The sequence below is a fragment of the Trachemys scripta genome, chromosome 7, assembly GCF_013100865.1.
Source record: "Trachemys scripta elegans isolate TJP31775 chromosome 7, CAS_Tse_1.0, whole genome shotgun sequence".
NCBI classification, from domain to species: domain Eukaryota; kingdom Metazoa; phylum Chordata; order Testudines; family Emydidae; genus Trachemys; species Trachemys scripta.
Genome location: NC_048304.1, coordinates 53,909,033 through 53,934,355, shown reverse-complemented (window position 1 = coordinate 53,934,355; position 25,323 = coordinate 53,909,033). Strand labels below are relative to the sequence as shown.

General features: G+C 44.9%; 1 protein-coding gene across 14 annotated transcripts in view; it reads left to right on the top strand.

The window, feature by feature from the left end:
- USP54 (ubiquitin specific peptidase 54) overlaps positions 1–16,072 on the top strand; it is a 239,391-nt gene extending 223,319 nt beyond the window's left edge. For 9 of the 14 annotated variants that reach the window (XM_034777055.1, XM_034777047.1, XM_034777045.1 and 6 more), the window contains 5 exons: positions 191–1,629; positions 8,510–8,628; positions 11,198–11,335; positions 13,184–13,370; positions 14,484–16,072. In XM_034777055.1, the coding sequence (XP_034632946.1) occupies positions 191–1,629; positions 8,510–8,628; positions 11,198–11,335; positions 13,184–13,370; positions 14,484–15,139 (2,539 nt within the window). In that variant the 3' untranslated portion in view covers positions 15,140–16,072. Of the gene's footprint in view, positions 1–190; positions 1,630–8,509; positions 8,629–11,197; positions 11,336–13,183; positions 13,371–14,483 lie in introns of those variants that run through there. The other 5 variants (XM_034777046.1, XM_034777050.1, XR_004646575.1 and 2 more) reach the window with 5 other exon arrangements.
- Positions 16,073–25,323: the final 9,251 nt, after the last annotated feature.

Here is a 25,323-nt window from a genome sequence, read left to right as displayed (position 1 = left end):
GTTGGGAAGAAATAAAATGGAGATGTCAAATTAACAAAAGCAATTCTTTTGGGTGAGAAGTTTTTAATTTGTGTTTGTGCAAAGAAGTGGATTGAGGTGGATGTTAATGGGAGCCAGTTCCACCTCTTAGGGATAATTTTAAAAAAGAAGAGAGTTATTAATAATTAGTTACCATTTCTGTGTATTTTAGTGAACAGACTGGCCCGCTCCAAGTACTGCTGAGCCGGGAGGTATCACTGGAACCCAACAGAGAAGTGGAATTCGGGTCCAGTTCTTTCTTCCACCCACCCGCTTCCTGCCATGAAGTGCACTCATCATTATATCCAGAGTCTTCCTCCCTAGCCGTTCCTGCAAGCAGTCCTCCAAATAGGACCTTTCCTAACTTCCGGGCTACTTCTACTGATTTCGATGGCCAAGCTCCCTCTTTTCCATATGGGCGTGGGTTGGCTGAGAGACCCGCAAAGACTGAGAATGATGCCCACCATGTTATGGAGCTTGATGGGGCCCCCGCCAAAGGGCTGAAAGACCATAGGGACTGCAGCAGCAAATTAGAAGAAGTCCATGACGTTACAGCTGTTCTCACACCTCAGCACAAAATTAAATTTAATACAGTCAACTCTGGGTCTTTGCCTACACTAGTCCCTTGTCCCCATCCAGCGCAAGCATCATCTCCCAATAAAAGCGGTCTGCATAGTCCTTGCTTCAGTCTGTCAAACTCTCCAGTGCCCACTAGCATTGATCAGGTAGGGGGCTATCATTCCATGATCTCTGCTGCTTCATTCCTGTCACTTCAGTGCCCTCTGGCTCCCTTACAAACAGCAAACAGGTACCCTAGAACAAACAGCCGTGAAACTTTACTGCTCCCACAGGATGACTTCAGCAACGTAGAGACTTGCAAATCTAAGACCCATAGCTCAAAGGGGCATGTTCGTTCCCTGGCAGAGCAGTTTCAGAGACTGCATGGAGTGTCCAAGAAAGAAGGTGCACATGAGAAAGGGTGGACTGCTGCAGTCTGTCAGGATGAGAAGTCTCCAAGGCTGATACAGGAGTCCTTCACGAATTCTTCAACCTCAGGCTACAGGCAATTAATTCCTCAAAATCAAGAAAACAGAACTCAGTCTTCCGAAAAGTTGCATTCATCCTTAGATGTTAGGGATGGGTTTGCTTCCATGGAGGGTTTTAGCACTCAACTCATTACCTCTAAGAGTCCTGGATCGCACAGTGAAGACCAGTGTAGAAGAGGTGAACGGAATGTAGCTGGCCCTGCACTCTCCCAGGAAAGGCACACTCATGAGAGAGGTGTGAGACAGGTGGATGATGGACCTGCCACTGGTATGGGTGCTTCTATGCCTGTGGACCGCTGGGTGGACAATGTCACCAGGTATTACAGTTCTCAACTGGACTGTAAAAATACAGAATGGCTTCCTGTGCCAGGGAGGAATCCACCCCTTTCTGATCACAGAACGGTCAGAGATGACCTGAATGGGACCCCAGTGCAGTTTCACCCACAGTGGAATCAAGACACAGAGCAGGAGATCTCTGAGTTGGAGTCCCTCTATCAGGCTAGCCTAGCTGGTAGGCCTGTGTTAGGAAGACTGGACAATTCCAGGCACCCATCGAGCAAGCCAGGTGAGAATTCTGGAACTGTGTTACATCTGGGTAATGTTTAATCCCCAAGCAAGACTTGGACCTTGCCTATACACAGACTTCCACCAATTTAACTAAAGGTGTGTTTTTAAACTGATTTACTGAAAGAGGTGCGTGTTTGTGTGCAGATATTCTTATTTCACTTTGAGAATGGCTTATTTTGCTTTATCTTACTAAAAATAATTCCCTTTTAAACTGAAATAAGAGTATCTGCAGAGAAACTTGCACCTATTTAACAACATTTGTTTAAAAACATACCTTTAGTTAAAACAGTGGAGATTTGTGTGTTGACAAAACCTTGGCTTGAATGAGAAGAGTTCAGATTTGAACTATATGGCAAATCAGGATGAAGGAGGGACAGATTGCTGGCATGCTTTGTAAGGTGCCATATTAATGCACCTAAAATGGGCAAGAATGCAAAGTGTTTACACCCTCGAGTATTATATTTGTGTTGCTTATGTATATGTAGACAGTACATCACATCTGGTTAAAACCATTCACAAAAGAATGGTTATTGACTAAAAATTTCACACTGTAGAATTTGTATCAATGGATATAAAAGTCATAAAAAATGTTGATTGTTCATATTTTATACCCTTTTTCCTCCAAGTACCCTCTGCACATTCCTACTTGTGGGATCACGGCATCTGTGTCTCAAGCTCTTGGAATCTTCTAGTGAGCAATGTCCATTTGAGCCACTTACTCTTCCCTCCCTAGGTAGGGATTCAAGGGTGTAAAAGGGGGAGTGATCCCAACCACCCTTCACTTCCTTCTGATCCCCAAAGGTCCAATGAGCTCAGATTGCATGCAGTGTCCTCGATGCATCCCTCAATGTGTTTTTTTTTTTTTTTTTTTTCTCTTCTGTCCTTCAGGGACTACATTTTTTTTATTTTTGTAGTTTGTCAGTTAGGTAATCAGCTTTTCTTAAGAAAGAGAAGAAAAAGAAGTGGCGAGAAGGATGACAATATAACACAGGTGTTGTCTAGACCTGTAAAAATGATAGAGACACCTCATCAGACAGAGAGACTCTTCAGGCCTTGTTGACTAAATCTGTCTATCTGGAAGTCCAGCATCAAGTCTGGAGATAACCCTCACCAGAATGGTTTTGTGCCTGGTGCAAGTGGAATGAAAGTCCTTGGATCAATCTTGGTTGACCAAATCCTGTTCTAAGGATCCAGCACTGTTAACTCTGGAGATCCACTTGATAAAGTAGTTCAGTTTCCCCAGATCTTTCCAAGTTTGACTAAGTCCAGTGCTGAGGACCTGCCACCTTCACCTCTGGGAAACCACTTAGAAAAGTGGTTATGTGCCCAACGTGATCTGCACTGAGCACCCCAGATCTCAATGCCTTGATCTAGTCTTGTTCTGAGAACCTGGCATCATTGATTCTGCTCTTAGTGTGAAGTTCCTGGATCAATCTGAGTTGACTAATGGTTCAGCACCACTGATACTGGAAAATCACTTGCTAAAGTGTTTGTGTTACATATGGGTGGCACTGAGGTCTATGGATTGACCAGTTTGACCAACTTCAATGCCTAGGGTAGGGCACCATTGACTGTGAGCTTAGCATAATTGGAACCAAGCTCTCTGGATTGACGAAGTCTAGTGCTGTCAACTGCAGTTTCAAAAGGACCAGAATCTCATCCTAATTTGGGGTCTGGCCACTGTAACATACCTAGGGTACAATCCATTCTAATAAGTAACTGTCACTCCTCCCCTCTAACCTGGGGTGCCCTTTACATGGCTTTGCTGTTGTAGCCTCCAGTCTGGACTGCTCACAAATAGCCTCCACCATGCAAGTCACTCTCAGCTATATCTGTGTGTGTGCTGCAGCCAGCCAGCCACACCTTGGCTCTTACCAGCCTTGGTTATACTGCAGGGTGACCCCAGCACTCTCCAAGTCTTAGGTTTTCCACCAGAAATGTAGGTCCTGTACTGCCTAGCCCTCTCCTGGACAGTACAAATTCATATAAATTCTATATTTCTTTAATAGATATATGTACACTTGTTACCCCACATGGAGTTTCCCAGACACTTCCGTTTAAACACACTGGATTAAACAAAACATGTTTATTAACTACAAAGAGAGAGATTTTAAGTGAATACAAGTAATGCGGCATAAAAGTCAGAAATGGTTACAAGAAAAATAAAGATAAAATACAACTAGTGCTAAACTTAACAAACTATGTTAAATTCAAAGCAAAGTCTTTCTCACCACATGCTCTCAACAATCTTACTGGCCAAACTTCTTAGGCCAGGATCCCTTATTCTGGGGGGAGAGATAGTTCAGTGGTTTGAGCATTGGCCTGCTAAACCCAGGGTCGTGAGTTCAATCCTTGAGGGGGCAATTTGGGGCAAAAATCTGTCTGGGGATTGGTCCTGCTTTGAGCAGGGGGTTGGACTAGATGACTTCCTGAGGTCCCTTCCAACCCTGATATTCTATGATTCTGTTTAATGGCTGCTTCCTTTGGCCATGTCTACACTAGAGAGCTTACAGTGGTACAGCTCTACTAATGCAGCTTTGCTGCTGTAAGATCTCCCTTGTGGCTACTCTATGCCGACGTGAGAAAGCTCTCCGATCAACATAATTAAACCACCCCCAACAAGCAGCAGAAGCCGCTCCAGCCAAGTGTCCACACCATAGCACTGTCCACACTAGCGCTTCTGTCAGTGTAACTTATGCTGCTCAGAGGTGTGTTTTTTCACACCCCTGAGTGACATAACTTATACCAACAAAAGTGCTAGTGTAGACATAGCCTAGGTCCATTCTCATGCAGTAAATCAGTGGATAGAGAGAGAGGAGGAGGGGATGCCTTGGGGTGTCTGCCCCTTCTTTTTATAGTCCTGTCCCTCCTTTGAGAAGCATTCCTTACTTCCAGCTGGGAGTAAGGTGACAGGCAGTCTGTGTGAAAGGAAACTTCATGCTGTTTTTTTGCTAAGATGTAGGTTTTTGCTCCTGCCTCTTTCCTGCCAAAGAACGACCACTTAGCAGATAATGGCCCATCTGCCTTATTTACAGCTGGCTGAGGTGTCCATTTGCCCTTTCTCTCTGAGGAACTGGTTTGGCCATTCCCCAAACTTCCCTGGAAAACTTTTAGTCATGATTTCAGCTTATGTTTATAACGTCACATATAACGCTGCTACATCCATTTTGCCATGATATTACTGATCAGCAAATTATGAGTTTTTAAATGACACCTCACAAGGCATCTGGCTTTTGGTGACTCTCTGGATTACCAAATTGCTGCTACAACTAGCTTCCCATTCAAAATCAGTACGGGGACTCTTCAGCGTCCCGTTCCAGAGTGGCTCTGGTCTGGGGGGGCACCTATCTAAGGAGTCCTTGGGAGCAGCACAGGGACTTTGTCAGCACCAGTCCAGAGTCTGGAATTGGCTAATACCACTGTTGCTATGCCTGTGATTCTGAGTCTTTCCTTTGGGCCAGACACATCTGAGAGCTTTCATGCTTTGCCTTTACTGAGCACTTCTTTTGTTTTGATGGAGCAGTTGTGCTTGGCACTTGAGAGCCTCAGTCAGAGGGCACTACCAATAAAGCTGTACCATACATGGCTTTGGCCTCTCTGTGGCACAAAGGGTTTTCACCAGTTGCCTGACTATCCTAATTATTTTTCTCAGATGTTAGGGAATCCATGTATATAGCTAGAGTTTGGTCCTCAGGAAACATGCATGTTGTTCCAGTCCTTGGAATTTGCTATAAATATTTCCCTTTCATCCCTCCACAAAAGGTGGGGTCATTGGAGTCCTCCTTACACTCCAAACCTGCAACTTCCCTGCGTGAGTACAGATTCCTTACCAGTGCACCTTTTTGATGCAATGAACACCTCAGCCACAACGTCTCAGGACATACAAGATCCTTACCTGTGAAAGACAAAAGAGCTCCCTTATCATTTGCAGTGATACTCAACTTGTTTTTCATACTCTCCAGGACGTCAGGCTCCACATCAGCTTATTGGAGCTAAGCCCTGTGATTAAATCCAAATCTGTCCCAATTCTGATGGACAACACCACACTAATGTATTACAGCAATTGACAAATGATGGCTTGAGAATGCAGCGGCCATCTTTCCCTGGCAGATGAGGAATTGGAGAACAGAAGGGTTTTTACCCAGCACAACTTACAATTAACTGGAAAAAATTCATCAGAGCAACACAAAATGAAGTGGACTTGGAACAGCCCTCCCTTGCTTTTAACTTGGACTATCTTAAGGTGCATTTTTGTTGTTGTGTGAGCTTTCCACTCTCTGGGGCATAGGTCATCAATTTTTGCTCACTCTCCAATAACCAAATTAATGAAATGATTGCTCTGTATACCATTGGGGCTGCTTGTGGTAGTTGCTTTGCCACAATGGCCGTGGCAAAGGAGGCTGGATTTTCCATTGCTGAGGGTGCGGTGGTGAGACAGGTACATTTGAGCTGCTCCTTGCATATTTCCTTCTTTCCAGCCCAGAAAATAAACAAGATACAGATTTAAAGGACTAATTGTCCATACACCATATTCTATTCAGAAAATTAATCATCTGCTGCATCCTCTCCCTTAATCCTGACTATGATGGTCTCCTGTGTCCATCCTAAGTAAGCCATTACTTCCCTAAGCTTAATTCACATCCAGGAACTCCGATTCCATACTTTGGATATTCATGGATCTTAGATATGGTCTTCTTAGACAATGATTGCATTTTCAAGGGCCCTCCCAAAACTAAGGACATATGGGATGTAATTACTAAAAGATGTAGCCAATTGTTTGACTACACTCATGGCTTTCTCTTTAAAATGTTCAAGAGATCAAATAACCAAGCTTAGCCAAATTTATTGTCTTAAGACTCAACAGTACAGTATGAAAAGTAAACATAAATACCCCCCTTCTGTGGAGCAAATTCTTGCAGCATGCTCACTTTATGCAGAAGGTGTACTTCAAAGATATTTATTTCAGCTAGTAGTATTTATAGTATGATTTTACAAGTTAAAAAACTCTTTACACACACAATTTTAGTTTTAGTTTAAAATTTGTAAAAAGTTTGTGCCAGCTTTGTCCTTTGTACTTGACTATAGTTTCCCATATTGAGTGTTGAATACTACATTCCGCGTGTTGATGAGCTATGAAAGTATTCCCTATCTGTACTTGGTCAGAGCCAAAGATGCATGAATGCTATTTTCTAATGCAGCGGTTCTCAAACTTTAATAACCCGAGAACCCCCATTTTGATTTAAAATTTTTCATGGACCCCCAGTCCTCCCCGCTCATCCCCAGGCCCTGCCCCCTCTCCACTTCACCCCTCCCCCCAAGGTCCCATCCCTACCCCACCTCTTTCCGAGACATAATTCCACCCCATCCCCACTCCTCCCCCTTCCTCCCAGCACTGCCTGCATGCTGGGGAACAGCTGTTCTCTGGCATGCAGGAGGCGCTGGGAGGGAGGAGTTGATCAGTGGGGCCCGCAGACCCTCTGGAATACCCTTGCAGACCCCCAGTGGTCCGCGGACCCCAGTTTGAGAAACGCTGTTCTAATGCCAAAGCTGACTTCAGCTTTGCAAAGTAATTGTGGGATGCTTGATATGGGTGAACAGAATTTTGGGAAAAGCATAATAAATTCACTTAACATAACTTCCCAACACATATATATATATATATATATATATATACATATATATATATATATATATATATATATAGTGTTGTTTTATTAATACCATACCTATTAATGTGGTGTATACTATGCTTAACTTTTATATAGTGGCTAACAGATGGGACTGGGGATCTTTCCATCAAAGCTCAAAGGTTGCCCGAATGCATTAGTTTGTGTATGACCATTGTTATGACAAGACTGGTGTTCAGCCACCTAAAGGTATTAAAATATACTCAGGGTTCGTCTACATTACCCGCCGGATCGGCGGGTAGTGATCAATCTATGGGGGATCGATTTATCGCGTCTAGTGTAGATGCGATAAATTGATCCCTGATAACTCTGCCGTCGACTCCTGTACTCTACCGCGGCAAGAGGCAGAAGCGGAGTCAACGGGGGAGCGGCGGCAGTCGACCCTGCACCGTGAGGACGTGAGGTTAGTCGACCTAAGATGTGTCGACTTCAGCTACACTATTCTCGTAGCTGAAGTTGCATATCTTAGGTCGATCTCCCCCTCCCCTCCGCAGTGTAGACCAGGCCTCAGCTAGGCCTAATGTGGTTTCCATAGCTTGTCTTTGTGTCTTCTTAGTCAGTTTGAAAGGCTGCTACTTGAAGCTCTACATATGCTTTCAGGTGTCTTTTTTCAATTGTGGCCTGTTTGGGGAGAGTAAAAGGTTGTAGTCACTCATGACGTGGCACTCATTTTTGGCAATTTTGCAGTCCTTATTAATCTAGAACTCTTCAGTCCTCCTTCCTCGAGCTGGTACTGCTCACTAAACTCCCACAAATAAGAATGTGCAGAGACCACTTGAAAAAATGAAGGTTACTTATTAATAACAGGAGTTCTTTGAGATGAGCCTCTGCATGTTCATACTCCTTCACTCACCTTCCCCATTTCTTTGGGGTCTTCACAATTCCTGAAGGAACTGAGGAGCGATTGGGGCTGCTACTCCTTTTAAACCTGTAGAAGCCTGCACGAGGGCAAAGGAAGAGGAATGAATAGCCCCAATGGACACTCTTGACTAGAGATTCTGAGATCTTGTGATCAGGCACATTGATCCTGTAAGTGTGGATGTGCAGGGGCTTGTCTCAGAGAACTCCAATTACTGGTAAGTAACCTTCATTTATGTATATAGATATTCACTTTCTGTTTGAGCCAGGTCTGTTCCATAGGTGCAGAGTCAGATCTTGAGTTTAATCTCACTTCTTTATTTCCCTCCACAGTCTCTGAAAACATAACTGTGAGGAAGCTCCACACTGTAGCCGGCATGGGTCTCTCGAAAATGCCAACAGCAGAGATTGAGCACAATCTCTATGGAGCCATTGTCTCTCCTGTCTCCAAGGTAGCGCACCTAGAAGGTTGTGTGGTTGTGGGGGAATTGGACATTCCAGCTGCAAGAAAAGTGGAAAAAATTCCATATGAGAGGCAGTGGGGTCACTCATATTGAACTTTAAAGAGATAATTTTATGTAGTCCTACTTGGGATTGAGCACTAAGAAAGTAGGTGACTTGAGGTCAGTGTTGTACTCTAAATGGTGACCTCTTCAGGGATATGTGGCCTCACAGTTTCAGAGTTAGTCCTCTGATTATACTGTAATGGACTCTAGGGAACCATTTTGCATTGCAAGGAGATAGGCTGGATGACCTGACATATTTTCCATTGCTAACTCCTAGGAACTGCCTCTTCATATTATATCAACTGCTTTGACACTGTCTCCTTTATTGGATCATGTCATCTTGCATGTTTTGAAAGTATAGGGTTTAACATAGTATAATGTACAAATAATAGCTGACCTCTAATGTTCCTTGGTCCACTCTGAGTAAGAGAAGGTAGCAGTACCTGCACTACAATTGTCTTGTGCTGCTTTTTCCAGAACCTTCAGAGCACATGTTCTAACTCACTTGAATACTGCTCAGTTTTCATACTCCACAGCTTTTCTAAGAGAAGCCAGTTAAATAATTAGCTGTAATATTTTGGTACCTATATCTGAAAGTGTCTGGGCACCTCAAAAAAAAAAAAAAAAAAAAAAAAAAAAAAAAGACTGAAAATGCAGTTTTTGCAAATAGAGGAACCTGCTTATCAAGCTGAGAGCAGAAGGAAAGAGGTAAAAAGAACCAATATTTCCCACTCCAACATAGAATAAACCACTTGCTAGCCACCACCAGAGATGGAAGGAAGCAAATAATCATAGTGAAAAGAGTTGTAAGAAGGCTCCCACACTCTTCAGATTATATTTTGGGATAGTCATCAATTCCAGCCCTGCTTATCTCAGCTGCTATAATGGAGCACAAGGCAGCAAGCAGTCCCTTGGGTAGACTCATCCCATTAAGGCTTTAAATCCTGTCTTTAAGAAATGATAAGACATAGAATCTCATTTAAACGTGTCTGCCAATGTACATAATAAGGTGAAAAACTGATTGTGAGAATACTATTTTTATTAATGAGACTCTAACAGACTCAATTGCTTTATGCTCTTGGGTTAGACTTGAATGAGAGACTTCAGAAAATACTCCTGAGGCTGAGGGCATTCTGCACCAAAAAAATAAAAATTCTGTGTACAATATTTTTAAATTCTGCAAGTTTTATTTGTCAATAAATAAATGCAGAGGCTCCAGCATGGCAGTGGGGAGCACAGGCTACTGGCTGCACGAATGTAGGAAATCATCCTGCAGCTCCCCACCCCCAGGACACAGACTCAGCGGTGAGGCTGCACCCAACCCTGACACAGCACAAAGCCTAGGTCTGCCCCGGTGCACCAGGTGTGTGGCAGGCAGGCTCAACCAGGCAGGATCCAAATGTGGATGGTCTCAGTGTGGGGGGATCCAGGTGTGGGGTGAGAAGATTCTGTGTGGGACAATCTGGGTGCAGGCAGTTCAATGGGGGGGTCTAGGTGTGGGGGGATCTGGATGCACAGAGGCTTTTTGGAGGGGTTCCAGGTGCAGGAGCAATGGGACTCTGCAGGAGCTTCCAGGTGAAGGTGGTTGGGGCTCAGCGGAGGGGTCTGGATGTGGGGATCTCAGTGCGGGGGGTTTGGGTGCTGGGAGAGTGGGGCTTGGTGGGGGTGGGTGTCTGGGTGCAGCTAGTTGGAGGTCAGTGACATGGGGGCCTGGATGTGGGGGCTCAGGGTGGCGCAGAGGGTGGGGCATCATGGTGGGGTTTGAGTGCAGGGAGCTCGGTGCAGGGGTGGGCATCTGGACGCAGGGAGTCTGATTGCAGGGGGGCTCCAGCTGCAGGAGTTGAGGTTCAGTGGGGTGAGCTTCAGGTATGGAGGACTAGGGGGGTTCTGGATGTATGAGTGAGGCTTGGCAGGGGTGTCTGAGTATGGGAGGTCCGGATGCACGGGGGCTGGATGGATGGTGGAGCAGCCCCCCATACAGTGACCCCTCCCCCCACAGCTCAGGAGCAATGGGGGAGGAAGCAGGGGAGGATGCTGAGCTTCCTGCAGCTGGGGGAGGTTTCTGGGGGTGGGTCTGACACAGCCCCAGTCACTCCTTGCAGGGGAAGAGGCAGTCCGGTCCTTTCCTGCCTCCAGCCCAGCTGGGACTAGTAGCTGATCCCAACTCAGGGTAGGAGCCACTGGCTGGGGTGTCTCCAGCCCCACGATGATTTACCTCTCTGCCAGCTGCTATAGGTGCCTGAAACAATGTACCTGCACTGCTAGGGAATGGTGCACAACTGCTCTTGCAGCTTCCCTGTCAGAAAGTCATTTTTCTGCGGGGAAGCAAAGAAATCTGTGGGGGGCATTAATTTTGCACACGCACAATGGCGCAGAATTTCCCCAGGAATAAGAAAAGGAAGGATTAATGTATTTCACTAAATCCATCTATTCCTATCAACTTCTTCTCCTGAATCATTGTGCAATGCAGTTTTCCCTGGAGAGATCTTTCTGAATGTGGTAACATTGTCTGCAGGTTGCATATGCCAGAAGCCATAGCAGGGAGCCAGAAGAGGAGATGTACAGTGCAGAGAATTTCCGTCGCATTGCTCGCAGTCTCAGTGGGACAGTCATCACAAACAGGGAAGAGACTCTGGTCTCCTCTCATAGTTTTGTAAGTAAAATGAACCTCAGCATTGCAGAGATAACTGCTTGGGATAGAGTTGGGGGCTACTTTTCCTCCTACTTTCCCTCATCAACTTCACTACAAGTAGTAAACAGAAAAGGTGCGCAATTGAACAGCATTGATACCAGTTCAGAAGGATGAACATTGGTTCCAGTGAATCATTCCCTTTTTTCTCTGTTGGATGGAGGTCAGCTTTTATTTTACAGCAATCAAGTTATCTGCTTTTAGAGTCACCACACCTAGAATTGTGCCAAGCAAAGCTTGTGTATGTATGCTAACAGGGCTAACCCTGGTTAAGGGACACAGTCAATCTGAAGTTTATCTATTTCAATATTGATTAACTTAAAAATTCCAGTTTTTAATAGAGCCCCCATAACAACATGGGCTGTGATTTAACAAAAGAATTCTTTAACAGTATATATAAGGAAATTTTTGCTTCCTTGTTAGTGTTTATAAGGCATACCTTCCTCAAGAAATAGTGGTTATACACAAAGTGCTGCACAAAGTAAACAAGTTAAAAACAGAGAGAAACTGTTCTTCTCCATCATCTTTGTTAGTACTCTCAGGTTAGGTGTAACAAATCTGAAACTTGAAAAATGTACAGTATTTTCAGGCAGAAGTTAAGGTTTTTTTTCAAGTTGATTGTGTCCTTTCATCTGATTAAGTAAAGTTCAGTTACTCTAACACCATTTCTTGTTTAACTTTTTTAAACCATGCCTGTCTATATTTCATTTCTGAACAAATTCTGCTGGAACTGGATGTAAGGTGAGGTGGGTGTTGGCTTGCTGACCCTCCTGCTCAAAGGGCAGGGAAAGTATTTTCCCTTGGTCAACATGGTTATTAATGGAATGAAGACTGTTGCTGGGTCTAATTGCACCAAATAATGTTCCCCTTTCAGAGTTCCCCCAAATTCATTTAATTGAAAAGCAGGGATTTTTATTGAACTGTAAGTCTGAGAAAAGCAGGAACAGATTGCTGTCAGTGTTTAGCTGGGTGATTTCTTTGAGGAGGGGAAACTTTAAGAGTACGCAGTAATGTGATGTATTGGTTTTGTTCTGATTTTTCTCTAGCCATGTTTAGACTTCTTCAAAGGAAAGCTAAAAGCATTAGCTTTGTTTGAAAGCAGCAGAATAAGAATGGGAGAGGCTGAGTTGCAAAGTCAGGGTTAAGCAAGGTGAATGCTATAACATGACTCAAGTTTTAGCTTTAGGCCTTGTCCAATCACACAAGTTGTACAAGTTTAATTAAAATTTCTTTTCAAATCAATTTAATTAAACCAGTACAACTCTCACTTGTAGGTAGGGCCTTATCCCAATCTTGCATTGATGCAAAAGCTCAAACTCCACTACCATATCAGAAAGTTGTGCTCAAAAATTTTTTACTGATAGGGGTGCGCGATCAAAAAAGTTTGGAGACCACTGCCCTACATCACTGTTTAGCTCTTAGTAAAGCATGTTTAGCAAGGGAAAGGCTTCAGCAGTGTACATTTTCCTGGCATGTGTGGCCCAGTCCTTCAAAAGGTGATTTGGAAAGAGCAGATTGATTTTTTTTTTTCTTGCACAAGATTACTATTATTCTGAGATGTGAGTATGATGGTGGTTTTTTTTCTGAGCAGATATGTTGGGATTTTTTCTTAGCTGTTTGGTTACCAAAGAGCCTTTCTGGGATGGGTTTTGTTACCTTGCATTTCTTTCTCTTTCATAGACAGATTCATGTACTTGTTCTGGTGACTCATCCCTCTCTCCTTCCTGGATCCCCACCATGTTTGCTTGATTGAACCCAGCTTTGTGTTTAATTATCATTTGTGATTTCTTTCCTTTCTCATTTTGTCAAAAGGAAGCATCAAATGTGAGGAAAATGCCAAAGGAAACCACGCACCGTTCTTCCAGCTCCACTTCCCTCCCTTTTCCCCACGATCCTTCTGTGTTACCCTTTGATCCCCACCACTACCCAACCCAGAGGCAGAACCTGTCCCATGATGTACTGATGCCTAGCATGGTGGGCAAAGCACGTAGATCATCAGGTAATCTTCACCCTCCTGCATGATCAGAAATGCTGTATGTGATTCTTTCCCTGCTGCTGCTGAAGTACAGGTCTTTGGATCTTGTCTGCCATAGTGATGGTATTATCAACTGCCTGAATCCCTTCAGAAATTTGGAAGGATAAATTGCTTTTTTTTCTTTACTGTCCCTTCTACACTGCTTTAATGATGCTGTGCTATATGGATATAACATAAAGGGACAGTCTTTATGTTAGAGGTATGGCTGTTAATTAAATAGTTATGGTAATATTTTCATAACATATACACAGGAGGAGGTACCCGGCCAACAAAAGTATTTGGCATAACCCAATGGAACTCTTTTTACTAATTTATATAGCATCTATAGCATCCTCTGGGGCACCTGGCATTGGCCACTGTCAGAAGACAGTTTACTGGCTAGATGGACCTTTGGTCTGACCCAGTATGGCCATTCTTATGTTTTATAACACACCATTCCTATTAGGTCATTAGCTATATTATACTGTTTTTAACATTACAAGAAATGAAGCTATAAATGAGGCACACATTCCTCAGAGATGACCCAAAGGTCCACCCATTTTTTTTTTGTACTTAACTGTGTTTGTGGGAGGGGTGTGAAGTGACTGCCTGAGGAGGAGCTGGTTATTAGTACTGTATTCCCTCAAAAATCACATGTGTGAGAGATCTGTTGGAATTACAATCCCTGTTGGTGCTACAAATTCCTGCATGAGAGGCCACCATGAAAGTTATCCAGAAACCCCTAGAACATATGTCTTTAATTTTCTTGTTGGGCTCCTTCTCAGGTGACATTGAACATGTTACAAAAAGTGCTGACTATTTAGGAAATCTGGTGTCCCATTAGTGCGTATGACAGCACCTGCAGAAAGACAGGTTGGAGCTCTTTTCTGGGGGTGGGTTGAGTTGCAGAAGGAAAGTGAATGCAAGGAGTGTGCTGCTTAGCTTTTACTCATTCTGAATCGTAGGTTAGTAAGTGCCCTGGTATAGGGTTGCTTCAGTTTATCCGTTCATATCAGCTGTGGGCCACAGTTAAAGAGGTTTTGAGAGGAAAATAAATTAAAATATAACTGACTGAACTCTCCCCACTGCTCCCCACAGGAGATCAGAAGAACGTCCAGAAACTTCTGGTTGTGCCTGACCGGGGTGAAACTTTCCGAGGTGAAGACCACCCAGGTATGGCACTGAGCTACAGGAATCTCCCTTGCGCACAGAAATGCTCTTCTTCCCAAGGTCAGGGGCCTCTTGTTGACCAGCATATGGGAGGTGGAACATCAAGGATCTCTGGCCAATGGCTGCAGATGAACCACACTGCCAGACAAACAGCAACACTGCCAGACAAACGAACATTGCAGTTGGGATACACTGCCCAGCCAGACAAGGGGTTAGAGGAAAGCTTCCTTCAGCAGTCCTCCCTACACCAAATGCATGAGTCCTATGCCATCAATTGCAGGCCACGTCCTAGCACAGACTACAGTACCTTCAGAGTACTACAGGGGCTTTCTTGGGACCCTGGTGCCTCTCACGGTTGCCCGGTGCCTCCCCCATGTACTAAGGCCCCTGGACCAAGGAGAGTAGATATGCCCCCAGAAGAAGACTGGCGTCAGAACAGCTTTACCCCTCAGCCTGGTGGACGGAGAACATTGCCAGTGCACGTGGTGGATGGGACTTTTTCTTCTGCTTCTGAGGTGCACCAAAGGATGATGGCCCGAGCAGCAACGGCTGCTGCTGCCACCCTGCAGAATAGTGGCTGGTGAGGTCTTGTTCCACTCAATGTGTTCCCAGCATTGATCAAACCCCCTTGTGAGCAGACTGTCTGAACTGTAGCTGTTGCTGAGGTGCAGTTAATAACAAGGCAGCTAACTCTTCAGTCAGTAGCTCTGCTAGTCTTGTCTTAAAATGTAGCTATATGGTATGTGGAAACTAATTGCACTGTATTTCTTTTCCTGTATTGCTGAATTGCTGTCTGTGGGGGGAGCTCTCGGCTATTCCGATCCCAGCTCCTCTCGGCAGTAAGCGCTATAGTCAATAATAGGTATAAGGGGCACTGGCTGTGGATAAGCTCACGGGTGCACGTTTATTTTCAAGAAAGATGTACCATTAACAAAAAGGACCACTTTTTAAAGGACTCAAGCATGAAACGTAGTTCTGCTAAATTCATTGCATACAAAGTCAATATGCTATTTTCCATTTGTTTTCTTCTCCACCTCCCTCTTGTGTTCTCTACTGGGGGAAAAACTGATCCACCTTCCAGGTTCCAGTAAATCTGGACATGGCAGGACTGGTGGTAAGTGAGGCAAACCCAACATTCAGTGTGCTGAGACTTCAAGTACAGGCCACAGCTGTAGTTGCTACTGTGAAGGGGGAGGGAGACATTGCCCCAGAGTAAACCAGAACTTTTCCCCACTTCCTTCAAGCAAACTAACAATGCTTCAAACAGGAACGACTGTTAATGCTGCACGCTTAATTACACCAATGTAAACACAGAATAAGTTTAGCTATTTTAGGGTCAAACATACTTGCTTTTGTAAGTATTTTTCAAATAAATCTATGAAATAGTTCTATTTAACTGCCTGTGTATGAATCATCTTCATTTTTTATTTGGTTTTACTCAGCAACTGATCTGAAAGCTCTGGTTTGTGTTTTTTTTAATACTCTAACTGGAATAATAAAAGCTACATATAAAGTTGTTTGCAGTGTTGTTGTAGCTGTGTTGATCTCAAAATATGAGACACACAAGATGAGTGAGGTAGTATCTTTTTCCAGACCTGAAGAAGAGCTCTGTGTAGCTCAAAAGCCTGTTTCTTCCACCAATAAAAGAGATTACCTCACTCACCTTGTCTCTCTCAGACATAAAGGTAGTTAATTAATAATGGTAATTTATTAACAAATCATTTATAAAGAAGCACTTGTAATTAGAGCAGAGGACTGAGTCAGGAATGCAGTATTCTGTTCCTGACCCTTCCAATTCCACTTGTTTGCTTTGTGGACTAGTTGCTTCGCCCCTCTGCACTTCACTTTCCCCTGTAAAATTGGGGTACCCTTCCTCTCTGGAAAAGTATTTTGAGATGTCTGGGTGAGAAAAATGTTGGATATGTGCACATTAGTATTGTACATAGTCAAGCTCTTTTTAGTCTCCTACAAAAGGGTCATCTAGAAATGGTCGGTCTGTGTCACTGGCTCAACTGAGCCAGATGGTGTCTCATAGAGCGAGCTCACCTAGTTGTCAATAGTCCAACCAATGTCTAATTCAGGATGGCCTGCCCAGGCCTTACATTCATACAAAGGAAATCAAAAAGCTGGCACAGTGAGGTCAGCAACAGGCCCTGGCCAGGCCTGGATTTTTGTGTTAGAGTAGAGCAGGGGTTCTCAAACTGGGGGTCGGGAGCCCTCGGGGTCACGAGCTGTCAGTCTCCACCCCAAACCCTGCTTTGCCTCCAGCATTTATTATAATGTTAAATATATAAAAAATGTTTATAATTGATAAGGGGGGGTCGCACTCAGAGGTTTGCTATGTGAAAGGGGTCACCAGTATGAAAGTTTGAGAACCACTCGGGTAGAGGGAAGAGCCTTCCTCCTTCTCTGGCTACACCCAGCAACTGCCATTTCATAGAGGCAGCAGCCCTTTTTTTTAATTTGCCCTGCTGGGCCCATATTGGCTTTTTCCTGCTCTTAGCCCTTCTAACCATTGAAGGACCAAGTATTGTTGATTCCATAAGTGGTTGACCCAGGGAAGCCTTTCTGGGTAACCCGGGATGCCCAGAAATTACTGCCTTTCTCTTTCTATAGGGACACTTCCTATGGCAGAGTGCACCAAGGCAGCAGGGTCTCCAGCAGGAGGCAGCAAATGCCTGGTGCATCCTGTCACATACCTTCCCTGGCAGAATGGGCCTGGGGGTTTCGTCTTCACATCACAAATTCTAGTATCTCCTCCTGCCCAGGAAAAGAAATCTGCATTCTCATGCTGTAGTACTGGGGAAGCACAGAGATCCAGCGCTGAGTATCACCTTGTGTCCTTCATTGCCTGCATCCACTGTAATAAGGGAGTATGATCCATTATTACATAAAACAGGACTCCTGCTGTCATCACAGCCCACCTTATAGCCCAGCATTCTTTCTCTATGGGGGAGACTTTTGTCTCTCGCTTTTGGAATTTTCTGCTCAAATAAAGAATTGGGTGCTCCATTCCTTGGATGTTTTGTGATGATACAGCTCCTAGGCCCACTCAATGCATTGGTTTGCAGAATAAATGGTAACGAGAAATTTCTGGGCCACCGCAAAATGTCCCTGATCTTTAGAAAGATTTCCTCACACTGCCTTATCCGCTGCTTCAGTGCTGTGTCTTTGTGAGGTCTGTCAAAGGTGAAGAGTGGGGTATCAAATGGCAGTAATAGCTCACTAAGCCTAGGAACACTCACTCGATGAAGTGGGTTTTAGCCCTCGAAAGCTTATGCTCAAATAAATTTGTTAGTCTCTAAGGTGCCACAGGTACTCCTGTTCTTTTTGCTGATACAGACTAACAAGGCTACCACTCTGAATCCTGTCACACTTGTTTCTTCATCTTGGAGGTAAGGATTTTCTTCAGGATCTCTGTTTTGTCCTGAAGAGGCTGGATTTGGCCATTTCCCATGAGATATCCAGAATATCTAGTTTCTTGCATGCCAAATTATTGAGGGGTTGGAGATATTGTAACAAAGGCAAATGTGTGTTACAATAGGTGTGAATTAAGAGTGGGACTTTAAAGCCAATTTTTTTTTTCCCCCCTGAACAACCATTGGAAAGCCTAGACTGCACTTTAGTGCCCTCTACTGCTTCATTTTAATTGTGTCTAGAATGCTACTTGTTTGTTTAGCTTAGTCTAGTATCTTCATTATTCTTGTTTAATGTCTTAATTTTCATTCCCATCTCTCTCTTCTCAGGATTATACTAAACACAAAGGTCAAATTTATCAATATTTCTGCTGTCTGAGAGTTTGGGAGTCATCTATTTTTTTCTTTTGTATCTAAATATTGCCATTGTAATGCCTCTCTGATAAAAATAACTACATTTGGAGGTTGTGTCACATGTAGCCATTCACATTTTTCTGTAGTATGCTCCTCTGTTAACATCCATTTACAAAAAACAGCCCCTTCATTTGGGTATCATGCCAATTTAATGATCTGTATGTTTTAATAGCATCACTGAGAACTTTGTACTAATCTGTAAATCCATTGAACATTGTCTTAAGCAAATACTTGATTGGGATTTCATCATTAGTGTCATGAATTGTACACATAAAAAGCCAGGTCCTCTGGTGCAGGTTGAGCATCTTGTGCTGCACTGCTGGCAGACTCTGGCTATAGGGCTGGAGTATCCCTCTGTGGGAGGATAACTCCAGTGCAAGGGGAATCTCATGGTGGTGTAGAGCTAGCAGAGAGGCTCCTACCCTCATAGGCGCTGACTCCATGGGTGCTCCGGGGCTGGAGCACCCACAGGGAAAAATTGGTGAGTGCTTAGCACCCACCGTCAGCTCCCCGCCCCCCTGCCACAGCTCACCTCCACCTCTGCTATGCCTCCGCCTCCTCCCCTGGGCTCACCGCATGCCTACTTTTTCCCCCTGGCAAGCGCTGGGGGGAGGAGGGGGAGTGCAACACACTCAGGGAAGAGGCGGGGCCGGGGCTGGGATTTGGGGATGGGGTTGGAATGGGGGTGGGGCAGGAGTGGGGAAAGGGTGGAGTTGGGGCGGGGCCGGAGGGTGCGAGCACCCACCGTGTTGGGGAAAGTTGGCGCCTATGCCTACCCCAATCTCCCTTAACCTGCTGTTGGGGATGAGGATGGGGTAAATCCAAAGAAATGCACATTGGAAAACATAATCCCAACTATACATATAAAATGATGGGGTCTAAATTAGCCATTACCACTCAAGAAAGAGATCTTGGCATCGTGGATAGTTCTCTGAAAACATCCACTCAATGTGCAGCAGCAGTCAAAAAGCAAACAGAATGTTGGGAATCATTAAGAAAGGAATAAATAAGAAGACAGAAAATATCATATTGCCTCTGTATAAGACCATGGTAAGCCCACATCTTGAATCTTGTGTGCAGGATGTGGTCACCCCATCTCAAAAAAAATATATTGGAAAAAGTACAGAAAAGGGCAACAAAAATGATTTAGGGGTATGGAACAGCTTCCATATGAGGAGAGATTAATAAGGCTGAGACTTTTCATCTAGGAAAAGGGAAGACTAAGATAGGATACGATGGAGGTCTATAAAATCATGACTGGAGTAGAGAAAGTAGATAAGGAAATGTTTACTATGTCTCATAACACAAGAATTAGGGGTCACCAAATGAAATTAAAAGGCTGCAGGTTTAAAACAAACAAAAGGAAATATTTCTTCACACAACGCACAGTCAACCTGTGGAACTCTTTGCCAGAGGATGTTTTGAAGGCCAACACTAAAACAGGGTTCAGAAAAGAACTAGATAAGTTCATGGAGGATAGGTATGGGGTTGGGACCAATCCATGGCTGTGGTTTCAGCCCCTTGGTGCCTTCAGCAGCCAGAGGAAGTTACTGCAGCCCCAGGAGAAGGTGAACGAAAAGGTGAACTTTATACCACCTTTGCACACATACACCCCCACCCTTTGTTGTGTGCTTCAGTCAGACCTCAGGTTCTGGCTCAGACAGTTTAGGCTCAGCTGTCCGAAAAACACAATCTGCCAAGCAAAACTAGTTGACCAGGATCAGCTTTCCAAATAGTGGTTCACAGTATGCTGCATTTGCAAATAGAAAGGAAAAGTATGTTTCATGTTTTTCCTCCTGTCAACTCAAAAGTGAGGAATACTCCTGCATTGTCTCAAAGCCATGAAGAGCAACGGCTTCTGAATTGGTGCAATTTGTTTTAAACCATACTAGCATTTATAGTGCCCAAATTGTTTTGTTTTATCTGCATATGGAAAATATCCCTTCATTCTTCCTCAGTCATGCTCGAAGGCACCTCAATTCAAAATTGGGTGAAAAAACCTATTATGTATGTTTATTACTCTTTGGGAAATTGATAATTTATTAACCTGAACTAGAGAGCTGAAATGAACAAACAGGGATTCCAACAGTGTCTTGGTGTATCTAAATCACACTCAAAGAACCTGAAATGGATTTAATAACATAAATTAACGGGGGAAAGCAGTGCTTCCTCTATTAAAGTGGCACTCAATTCCCTAAAACGCTTTATTTGGAAGTCATGCCGTTTGATGATCTGACCGTCTTAACATCACTTGAAATGTAATTCAATTGATGTAATTTCAATTGAGTATAAATCCTTTGAACATTGTTATCAAATGTTTGAGTTGGGCATCGACACCTGCAGATTACTTAGTGGTCTCTCATTGGCTTCACTGTGGCTCGTACTCCACCCTGAATCAAATGAAGTAAAAATCTTAAATGAACCAAACTGTACCACAGAATCTCTATGGATAATAATTCCATGCTTGAATAATAAGAATATAGCAGTAGGGATATACTACCACCCACCTGACCATGATGGTGATAGTGACTATGAAATGCTCAGGGAGATTAGAGAGGCTATAAAAATTAAAAAATCAATAATAATGAGGGATTTCAACTATCCCCATATTGACTGGGTACATGTCACCTCAGGACAGGATGCAGAGATAGTTTCTTTACACTTAAATGTGACTGCTTCTTGGAGCAGCTAATCCTGGAAACCCCCAAGAGGAGAGGCAATTCTTCATTTAGTCCTAAGTGGAGCACAGGATTTGGTCCAAGGGTGAATATAGCTGAACCGCTCGGTAACAGTGACCATAACATAATTAAACTTAACATCCTTGTGGAGGAGGGAGGGGGACACCAAAGCAGCCCAACACGGTAGCATTTAATTTCAGAAAGGGGAACTACACAAAAATGAGGAAGTTAGTTAAACAGAAATTAAAGGGTACAGTGCCAAAAGTGAAATCCCTGCAAGCTACATGGACACTTTTAAAGACACTATAATAGAGGCTCAATTTAAATGTGTACTCCAAATTTAAAAAAATAGAGAACCAAGAAAGTGCCACCGTGGCTAAACAGCAAAGTAAAAGAAGCAGTGAGGCAAAAAGGCATCTTTTAAAAAGTGGAAGTTAAATTTTAGTGAGGATTTAGAAAATAGAAAGGAGCATAAACTCTGGCAAATGAAGTGTTAAAATATAATTAGGCAGGACAAAAAAGAATGTGAAGAACAGCTAGCCAAAGACTCAAATAGTAATAGCAAACATTGTTTTACGTACGTCAGAATCACAAAGCCTGCTAAACAACCAGTGGGGCCATTGGACAATCAAGATGCTAAAGGAGCACTCAAGGATTATGAGGCCATTGCGGAGAAACTAAATGAATTCTTTGCATCGGTCTGCACGGTTGAGGATGTGAGGAAGATTCCCAAACCTGAGCCATTCTTTTTTAGTGACAAATCTGAGGAACTGTCCCAGATTGGGGTGTCATCAGAGGAGGTTTTACAACAAATTGATAGATTAAACAATAATAATTCACCAGGACCAGATGATATTCACCCAAGAGTTCTGAAGGAACTCAAATGTGAAATTGCAGAACTACTAACTCTGGTATGTAACCTATCATTTAAATCAGCTTGTGTACCGGATGACTGCAGGATAGCTAATGTGACGCCAATTTTTTTAAAAGGCTCCAGAGACGATCCCAACAATTACAGATCAGTAAGCCTAACTTCAGTACCGAGCAAGCTGGTTGAAACTATAGTAAAGAACAGAATTATCAGACAAATAGATTAACATAATTTGTTGGGGAAAGAATCAACATAGTTTTTGTAAAGGGAAATCATGCCTCACCAATCTACTAAAATTCTTTGAGGAGGCCAACAAGCATGGGGACAAGAGGGATCCAGTGGATATAGTGTACTTTGATTTTCAGAAAGCATTTGACAAAATTCCTCACCAAAGGCTCTTAAGCAAAGTAAACTGTCATGGGATAAGAGGGAAAGTCCTCTCATGAATCAGTAACTAGTTAAAATGTAGGAAACAAAGGGTAGGAATAAATGGTCAATTTTCAGAATGGAAAGTGGTAAATAGTGATGTCCCCCAGGGGTCTGTGCTGGATCCAGTGCTATTCATAAATGATCTGGAAAAAGGGGGAAGCAGTAGGTTGGCAAAATTTGCAGATGATACAAAACTACTCAAGATAGTTAAGTCCAAAGCTGACTGTGAAGAATTACAAAGGGATCTCACAAAACTGGGTGACTGGGCAACAAAGTAGCAGATGAAATTCAATGTTGATAAATGCAAAGTAATGCACATTGGAAAACATAATCCCAATGATACATATAAAATGATGGGGTCTAAATTAGGTGTTACTGCTCAAGAAAAAGATCTTGGAGTCATTGTGGATAATTCTCTGAAAACATCCACTTAATGTGCAGCGGCAGTCAAAAAAGTGAACAGATGTTGGAAATCATTAAGAAAGGCATATATAAGACAAAAAAAATATCATATTGCCTCTGTATAAATCCATGGTATGCCCTCATCTTGAATACTGTGTGCAGATGCAGTCACCCCATCTCGAAAAAGATATATTCTTCTTCGAATGATTGTTCACGTCCATTACACATTAGGTGTGCACGCGCCGCATGCACGGACGTCGGAAACTTTTTCCCTTCGCGGCTCCCGTCGGGCCGGCAGGGCCCGCCCCCCTTCCCGCCAGAGCGGTGCCCCGCTCTAGGATATATATATCCCTGCAGGCCCGACCCTCCCTCAGTTCCTTCTTACCGTCCGTGGCGGCGTTGGAACAACTCTGTTTCTCGTCTGAGAGTGTCCCTTAGCATAGTCGTTAGTGTTATCTTTACAGTTGTCAGTTCTTTAGTAGCTAGTGTTAAGCTTAGCAGTTAACAGTTCTTTAGAAATACTCAAACTTCATGTATTAGGTGTTTGGTCAACCCCGGCACCGGCCCTGGGCAGCGGGGCATGCCGCACGCCCAAGGCTTCAAGGCTTGTGCCACGTGCCGTAAGCCTATGCCATTAAGCGATCCACACGACTCGTGTCTCCGTTGCCTGGGGGAAGCACACCAAAAAGAGCGCTGCAAGATCTGTAAGGCTTTCAAGCCCAGGACTAAGAAAGAGAGAGACTTTCGCCTTAAGCAGCTGCTCATGGAGACGGCGTTACAGCCCTCCACTTTGACGGCACTGTCAGCCTCAGTGCGGAGTGCCCCGGCATCGGTCCGTGATCCAGCGCCGGCGGGGCACCCTAAGCCCACAGCACCAAATCAGCGAGAACACCTCCGGCATCAGTCGTCTTCGCCGACAAAATCGAAGGGCCAACTTAAGGCCCGCATAATAGGGCAGCGCCCACGAAGACCTTGAGTGCGCCTAAGGCCGTTGCGGCCCCGGCACAGGTCCCGGTGTCAGTGGCTCCAGTGCCGAAAGGCCTGTCGAGCCCCGGGATAGATGCGTCGAGTGGAGAGGAAGGGCTGGAGGAGCTTTTGTAGCAGCCTTCCACCCCGTACACATTTGAGGCAGCAAAGGACCTCATTGAATTGTCCGTTGAGGGCCCCATCCAAACTAAAGACGTTCCGCCGAGACTGCCATCCAGAGGCAAGCCGGCAATGGTGCGCCCATCATGGTTGCCATCTCGGCACTGTTCACGGTGCTGGTCCCGGTCGAGCTCCGCCTCGGTGGACTCCCGGCTTCCCTTCGCGCAGAGAGCTCCACAGCCGTCGGGCCTCAATAAGCGGCCGGCACCGACCCAGCAGCCCTACTTGAATAGGCACCGGGACATGTCAGTTACATGACCCCCGAGACCGACCACCCGTAGTCGTTCCCGATCCCGTGGTCACTGGTACCGATCCAGGTCCAGATCGGCAAGACGCTACTCCAGGTCCCGGTCACGGAGGCACTACTCCCCAGACCGGCACCGTCCCACGGCACCACCGTGGCCTTCCAGATCACCGTCCGTGGTTTTGGACGCAGACTCGGGCCAGTACGGCAGATATGCCCGCAGGGCACAGGCCAATAGGGACCACGAAGCCGCTTGGCATCCTCAATGGGGCCAGCCAGGACAATGGCCATTCTGGACCCCTTGGGCCTACCACCAGCAAGGCCCCCCATCCAGGACCTCGAGATCTGGGCCCTCGGGACACCGGTCCTGCTCTCCGCAGTGGCGCCCACCCTCTCGCAAGGAGGCCACGGTCTCCAGACCACCGGAGCGAGAAGGGGCAGACTCGGCACCGAGCTTGGTACCGTCTCAGACCCACGTCATGGGACGGGCCCCAGAGGAGCGCCCGATTGGTGAGGAGTTGCAGGAAGATGAAGATGCGCAAAAGGCCCTGACCTCTTCCTCCTCACCAGACGAAGCTGTGGCAGGCACAACAGTGTCTGGCCCTCCTCCGATTGATCATCGGGCGCACCAGGAACTGCTCTGCCGGGTAGCCCTCAATCTGGGCTTGCAGGCGGAGGAGACGGTAGAGCAGGAGGACCCCATGGTCAACATCTTAAGCCCGGAGGGCCCCTCCAGGATTGCGCTCCCGATCATAAAAACGGTCCAGTCCAACTACAAAACAGTATGGCAAACACCAGCCTCCAGTGCACCAACTGCGAAAGGCGTGGAGAGGAAATACTTCACCCCATCTAAAGGGTTTGACTTCCTCTTCTCTCACCCAGCTCCCTGTTCGCTAGTCGTCTCTGCGGTCAACGAACGTGAGCGTCATGGCCAGCAAGCCCCGGCCCCCAAGGCCAAGGAGGCGAAACGCTTGGACTTATTTGGGAGAAAGGTCTACTCGTCCGGGGGCCTCCAGTTGAGGATCGCTAATCAGCAAGCGATTCTGAACAGACAAAACTTTAATTCTTGGGCATCAGTCTCCAAGTTTAAGGAATCCCTGCCTCAGGACTCCCAACCCGAGTTTACGGCTCTAGTGGACGAAGGGAAGGCGGTAGCCAAAACCTCCCT